Source organism: Hevea brasiliensis, chromosome 4 (assembly GCF_030052815.1).
Source record: "Hevea brasiliensis isolate MT/VB/25A 57/8 chromosome 4, ASM3005281v1, whole genome shotgun sequence".
Lineage (NCBI taxonomy): Eukaryota > Viridiplantae > Streptophyta > Magnoliopsida > Malpighiales > Euphorbiaceae > Hevea > Hevea brasiliensis.
Genome location: NC_079496.1, coordinates 112,744,987 through 112,752,198, shown reverse-complemented (window position 1 = coordinate 112,752,198; position 7,212 = coordinate 112,744,987). Strand labels below are relative to the sequence as shown.

At 33.6% G+C, this 7,212-nt stretch overlaps 1 protein-coding gene and 1 long non-coding RNA gene across 2 annotated transcripts; both read left to right on the top strand.

Moving 5' to 3' along the window:
- Nucleotides 1-1,057: 1,057 nt before the first annotated feature.
- Nucleotides 1,058-4,406, top strand: LOC110633697 (asparagine--tRNA ligase, cytoplasmic 1). Its single transcript, XM_021782420.2, has 6 exons — nucleotides 1,058-1,606; nucleotides 2,535-3,125; nucleotides 3,200-3,456; nucleotides 3,542-3,671; nucleotides 3,892-3,950; nucleotides 4,084-4,406. The coding sequence occupies exons 1-6, from the start codon at nucleotides 1,160-1,162 to the stop codon at nucleotides 4,265-4,267; spliced, it is 1,668 nt and encodes a 555-aa protein (XP_021638112.2). The 5' UTR covers nucleotides 1,058-1,159; the 3' UTR covers nucleotides 4,268-4,406.
- Nucleotides 4,407-5,458: 1,052 nt separating this feature from the next.
- Nucleotides 5,459-6,909, top strand: LOC110633681 (uncharacterized). The gene is made up of 2 exons (XR_009148353.1): nucleotides 5,459-6,110; nucleotides 6,458-6,909. It is a non-coding gene; the product is annotated as an uncharacterized LOC110633681 (long non-coding RNA).
- The last annotated feature ends 303 nt before the right edge of the window (nucleotides 6,910-7,212 follow it).

Here is a 7,212-nt window from a genome sequence, read left to right as displayed (position 1 = left end):
AAAATATTGATTAAAAATAATAAAAACGTAGATATTAAAAATAGATAAAAATATATGCAATATGTCAAGAAAAACTAGTAAATAAATTTAAAGCCTTTGAAACGGCTTAATATTGCATGAGTTAAATCTCATTCATTTAAATTTTTACTTTTCTACATTTATAAAACATCTCAATTACATTATTACTATTTTTATTACCATAAAACAAATTATTAATAATTAAATATTATTTATTAAAGAAAAATAAAGTTTAATTTTTTCATTTCAAAATAAATTTTATTTATTTTCCATAAATTTTCTATCATCTTTATATGATTACTATTTATTGTCAAATAGTGCAAAAAAAGTCACATAAAAGTGTGATTTATGATTTTTTTTTAAATTTAGAATTATTTACTTATTTTAAAAAAAATACTAACAAAATAAAATCTATTTTATAAAAGATAATTTATGATATAAATTTCAAAAGAAAAGTTTCAAACCGGCAACGAAATTGAATTAAATTAAAATTAAAATATAACATACCTAATTGACTCTCGTTGGAATTTAAAAAAATCTATTCAATTATAAATTTTTTTAGACGAGCAAAACAATTAATATATATATATATATATATATATATATATATATATATATATATATATATATATTTTAAGTTGTAATGGCTAAAGGCCACTGCATTAAAAATAATTCAAAAGAAAAGTTTCTAATGGGTCAAATTTCCTTGTTGGATACGAAAAAAAAAGAAAAAAAAGAAAAAAAATAATAACGAGGTTTCCAGCGGCCCTATGCCTCAGATTCGGCCAAGACGAAAAGGTGAAGATACCGTGCGTTGGAAACCCATTTAGGCAATAGTCAATATTCTCTCCGTTTTAAGGACCCACATAAGAGCTTTTAACCACATAATGACACGTGTCTCCCAGAAAGGTCAAATGATAATGGCAATGGCGTCCAAGTGACTCCATGAATTTACTATAGTCCTAGTATTATGTAATCTTTTCCCCGTCTAACCAAAGAAAACCGATATAGCCATTTAGGGTTTAGCAAAAGCCTCCATAGTCCATACATTGCGTTTCATTCCATAGCCTCTGCTAGCCACAGAGCATCTCTTTCTCAGACTCTCTCTCTCTCTCTCTATATCTCTCACTCTATTGTCCTAATGGGAGACCTGCACGACACCAAAGTTCTTAAGCACCGGTTCTCCGATAGGGTCCCAATTCGATCCATTGTCTGTCGCCCTGACGGTGGTGCTGGCCTCAGTGGCCAGCTTGTACGGATAGGTGGTTGGGTGAAGACGGGGAGAGAGCAGGGTAAGGGATCGTTCGCATTTTTGGAGGTGAACGATGGCTCATGTCCGGCCAACCTCCAGGTTATAGTGGAGAAAGAAGTGGCGGATCTGAGCTCGCTTGTTCATACTGGCGCTTGCGTCTCCGTTGAGGGGGTACTCAAGGAACCACCTGAAGGTACCAAGCAGAAGATTGAGCTCCGAGTAGGAAAAGTGCTCCATGTTGGACCCGTGGACCCGGCTAAGTACCCAATTCCCAAAACGAAGCTAACGCTTGAGTTCTTGAGGGATCATATTCATCTTCGACCCAGAACTAACACGGTAAAATTTGTCAACTTGCTATTTAGGTTGCAAAGTTCATTCATCTTACATTCTAACTTTGGGATACATGAGATTGATTTGTTTTGATTCTGTTTAATTTTGATGGCTATTTTTTTTTTCATAGCAAGTAATTTCATTGCAGAAATTACTTTGAGCTCAATTTATAGGTTTTGTTAGAGTCATGAAATGCGGAAAATCCCTTATTTTTGGTGTGTACTGGAAATGGATTTGGAAATGTCTTATAAAATGTTAGTTCAAAACCAGATTAATGCATTGTAAGCAGTGGGTCGATTTCATTCAAAAAATTTAAATTCAAATCAAATAAAACTTTGAATGTGTAGTTGAACCTTGTGGAAGTAGTACTGACGTGTTGGGAAATAGAAAGCTTACTTCATTGGTTTAAGAGGTAAGAAAAAAAATTGGGAGAGGTAAAGGAAAAGAAAAGGAATGAAATTGAATTTCTCTTTTATTCTTTGGTGTGTTTGTTAAAGAATGGAAAAAAGTGATAAAGAGGTTAAATATGTTTGGAAGGAATATTTCTATCTATGTTGACAAGTGTTTGTGTGTAGAAAGTAAAAAAAATTGGAAGTCCTATTAGAGGAGGAGGAGGAGAAGAAGATGAAGAAGAGAGGGAGAGAGGGGGGGGGGGGGGTGTTAATATTCCCTCATTTTCCTTCCTCATCTAAATGTCCAAGCAAATTAATTTCCTTTTCTTTCCTTTTTTTTTTTTTTTAATTTCCTCTCACTTCTCTCAAAACAAACAAAGCGTTACAATTTTATAAATCCAGTATTAAGATGTATTGATTCTGAAAATGTTTAATTAGATTACTCTTTCTCTGCTTCTCTCATCTCAACTGTTGTTGGTGTGATATTGTTTTCTTTGATTTTTCTAATGTAACTGGATGTTGATAATTGTGCTTCTTTCCAGATTTCTGCAGTTGCTCGAATTCGTAATGCTCTTGCTTTTGCTACCCACTCATTCTTTCAAGAGCATGGCTTTCTATATATTCATACCCCAATTATCACAACTAGTGACTGTGAAGGTGCTGGTGAAATGTTTCAAGTTACAACCTTGATTAATGAAGTTGAAAAGATAGAGAAGGAGCTGAGTGAGAAACCTCCTCCATCAGAGGCTGACATAGAAGCTGCAAAGCTTGTTGTTAAGGAGAAAGGGGGGGCTGTCGCCCAACTGAAATCTGCTAAAGCAAGTAAGGAGGATATAGCTGCTTCAGTGGCTGAACTGACAAATGCAAAGGAGAATCTCTTAAAGCTGGAGGAAAGATCTAATCTTAAGCCTGGCATTCCTAAAAAAGATGGGAAGATCGATTATTCTCTAGATTTCTTTTCCCGTCAAGCATTTTTGACCGTCTCTGGCCAATTACAAGTTGAAACATATGCCTGCACCGTTAGCAATGTCTACACATTTGGACCAACTTTTCGAGCTGAGAACTCACACACATCCAGGCATTTGGCAGAATTCTGGATGGTGGAGCCTGAAATAGCATTTGCAGATCTTGAGGTATGTTAAATTCTATAATTTGCAATATGTACTTTTTTTTGTCCCTAGCTCTGAGATGGTGTGTATTTTTTCAGGATGACATGAACTGTGCGGAGGCATATGTGAAATATATGTGTCAGTGGTTACTTGATAAGTGTCTTGATGATATGGAACTGATGGCTAAACTTTATGATAAAGGTTGCATTGATCGACTAAGAATGGTTGCATCTACCCCTTTCAAGCGCATATCATACACAGAAGCAGTGAAACTACTAGAGGAGGCTGTGCAAGGTGGTAAGAAGTTTGAAAACAAGGTGGAGTGGGGGATAGATCTGGCATCTGAGCATGAGAGGTTTCTCTTTTTTCTCTCTGTTTCTTGCTTTGTTCTTTAAGCATAATGTCTGTCTGCTAATATCTTGGTTTTCCCATTCATTCAGATACTTGACAGAGGTATTATTTCAGAAGCCTGTGATTGTGTACAATTACCCAAAAGGGATCAAGGCGTTTTACATGAGGCTCAATGATGATTCAAAGACTGTAGCTGCCATGGATGTCCTTGTACCAAAGGTATACATTATTTAAAACATTTCTAACTTGGTGCATTATCAATTATGTTTGACTTTGTAGTTTCTATTTTTCTACCTTCTTGCAATGGATGTCCTTGTACCAAAGGTATCCATTATTTAATACATCTCTAACTTGCTGCATCATCCATTATGTTTGATTTTGTAGTTTCTATTTTTCTACATTCTTCTTGCACATATTTAACATTCGAAATATATTTCAGGTGGGTGAGTTGATCGGTGGAAGCCAGAGAGAGGAACGCTTGGAGGTTATTCAGCAAAGGTATGAGATATGGTTGAATGTTTCTCAATATTTCATGCAAAAGTGCCTGTACTGTCTCTTTATTTTGTTGTTATAAATTGTAATTCTATGGTAATGGGTGCATTTTTATTGGGAATGCTCACCATCATTGCAGAATTGTTGATATGGGGCTGCCTATTGAACCATATGAGTGGTACCTTGATCTGCGGCGCTATGGAACTGTGAAGCATTGTGGATTTGGCTTAGGCTTTGAACGGATGATACTATTTGCCACTGGCATTGACAATATTAGAGATGTCATTCCCTTCCCCAGATATCCAGGGAGAGCAGATCTGTGATATTTAGTTTACTAATTACATGTTTGATGTTAGTATTTTGGCTTTAGAATTCAATACAGATTATTCTATCTGAATTTCCTCTCAAATGTATTTGGCTACTTCGATTTTGAACATTATTGAAAAATTATTGTTATTATTATTTTTCATTTTATTTTATTTGGGAGAAGGATTTACAATATTGACGTGGACTTGGTGTCTAATGGCACCGAATGACGAAAAAAGATCTATATAGATGATTTCAACTAAGTTAAGATTAAGGCTTAGTAGTAGTTACTTGAGAAAGGAAATTCAGGGTTCTATCTGTTCACACTATTAATGTATTGACCAGATCCATTCTGCAGATACTGTGATGCAAACTGGAGATTGAGCTGAAGATTTCTGTTTCTCTGCCGGATGGTATTATTTTTTTTAATGGATTGTAAGCTGTATCATCAATATTTTTGAGAAATGGTTTTATCTGAAAATAAGCTTCTTGTTTCTGCTGTTTTCAGTAGAATTTCAATAAAATCTTAGTGGCTGAAAAGCATTCTAATTCAACCAATTGTTGCACCATGGTTGAGAGCTGAGAAGCTTTGGGTGGTCTGTGCGGATTATGATGAATGTGGCTTTTTCTGAATTTGAGCTCTTTTTGCCTTTCTTGATACCAAAATATTCTCTCAAAGTGATACACTGTCTAAAGGTATAAAAATTCCTTGCATTAGCCTTACAGAAGTTTCATATTATATAAAGAAGTTTCATATTATTAATATTACATGCGTTGATTTAATTCTTAAATTTTAAAAAATCAATATCTTATTTTTTTATAGGTTCAAAGTAAATTAAAAAATAATTTAATTTTCATAAAAATAATTTATAAAATTTAGTAAAAAAATGCATCTTCTTAATTTTTTAAAAATAGCAAATTACATAAAATGTATTAAAATATGCCGTAAATGCTTGATTTTTATGAAATGTTTAAATTTAAATATTATTATTGCTTAAAAAAAAAGTTTCTAGGTGTTTATTTATAAATAAGAGGAAGAGCTAATTAGATTTTTTTTTTTTGAAAAAACTAATTAGATAAAAAATTATATTATTTAATAATATTAATAATAAAGATTAAACAATAAATTTTGTCTAATTATAATTACCAGATAATTTAATTAAAATAAATTCCCCTTTTCAAAATACAAAGACGAGCCCCGAATCGTTTTACATGGCCGACTGAGCGACGGTTGTCGACTATAGACTCGAAGGCAAAAGTAAGGAAGAAGCTGGCGAGATATTGGCGAAAATCTCATGACGATAACTCATCTCTCCCAACTTGGGATTATTCCTCCGTCGATAATTCTCGTCCCATGGACACCGAAGGTTTTTTTTCTCAGGATGCCGAGAAATGCTTTCACCAAAAATTATTTTATCAGCAACCAAACAAGGATTTATTACTTCTTTTTTTTTTTTTTGAATACACAGAGCAAGAAGAGTTGGATCGATCGCTTGAAAGTTTGCAAGCTTAGCAGTCTCTTTTATGGAGGGTATAGTATTCACAATGCTTATTAAGTATAGCTCTTTTACATAACGATTATTCTTTAAATTTTTATTTTGATTATTATTGATTTATCTGGTAGAGAGTGTTCGCCGGAATTCTCTTCTGCTACGCTGTGCTTCAGCTATATTCCATCTACCAGCAGGCATCTTCTCCACGGGAACTGGTGAACTAAATCAATCACTCAATAGAATGAGATTAATGATTTTGGAAGTGGATAGATTGTGTGCTTTTCTTTGGATTTTTTTTTTTTTTATTAATAGAGGTATCGTGCTTACTTTATGGAAGATATTGATTCATGGATGGTAATATCTGCAGGTTTGTACCCAAACTAATTTGCACTCTTTATCAGCTTATTACATGATTTTTATCATATCTATCTTTCTGTTATAACTATCTCATTACATGGTTTTTATCAAGTACCTTGTTTGAGGTTCTCCCCAACGAGGACCAACTTTAGGCACCAAAATTAGAAAAAGAAAATCTTTAGCAAGTTGACCAAATGGAGCCGTAGTTGAATCACTCTATCTTGTTTAAATGAGGAATTGTTTGATGCTTTTTTCTCAGCTTCCTTCTTACCCTTCTACTCATGCTCTTTAGAAAATTTTATTTTCTAGTATTTTGATTTGAATGATATTAATTGGAATTATTCTTTTGCTATGAAGGTGGTACAAAATGATGACTTCATTCCTGCATCTCATGGTTATCTGTGCTATTTCCAACATAAAGTATCCACATAGGGTCACATGCTTACATGTCCAGGAATCGCATGTAAAGATATCATTTTCCCTTGTTAGCCTGCGGCCAGACTTGCATTATCATTGTCAAAAGGAAATTAATAGTGCAGTTTGGTTGCAGTAAAGCTGCTTTTCTTTCTTGCATTTAGAAGGATCAAGTTGGAAATTATATGGTTTACTTCTTATCCTATTCTTTCAATTGATTATGCCTCAAATAAATCTCCCTTCGAAATTCATAAGGGTAACTGTTGGATGTATTTCCTTAATAGAAAAGTGGGTTCTACCCCAAAAGGGTGGAATGAATGACAGATGTGATGGAGCTTGATTAGTCATTCGCTCTAAATAGTTGAATGGAATTCTCTTGATTAATTATTTTCTCCTACCTGTTTGCCTCTTCAATTCCAAATTATTTCTAAAATGCCAATTTGACCTCATGTAGAGTACATATATCTATTCTGCTTAATGGTCTACATTGGTGAATTCTTGATTTTTACCATTCAAATTGAGAAATCTTCTATCTGTCAGTTCTATGCTATATTATTGCTGCCTTTGCATAATAGAAAAATGCATTTCTGTTGCTAATTTTTTGTTGATAAAATAGATTGGGTAGCTGTTTTAGTATGTTCAATGGCCATTGTGGGGTTACTTCATAATTCAGAGCATCAAAGGCGATGGATTTGGTA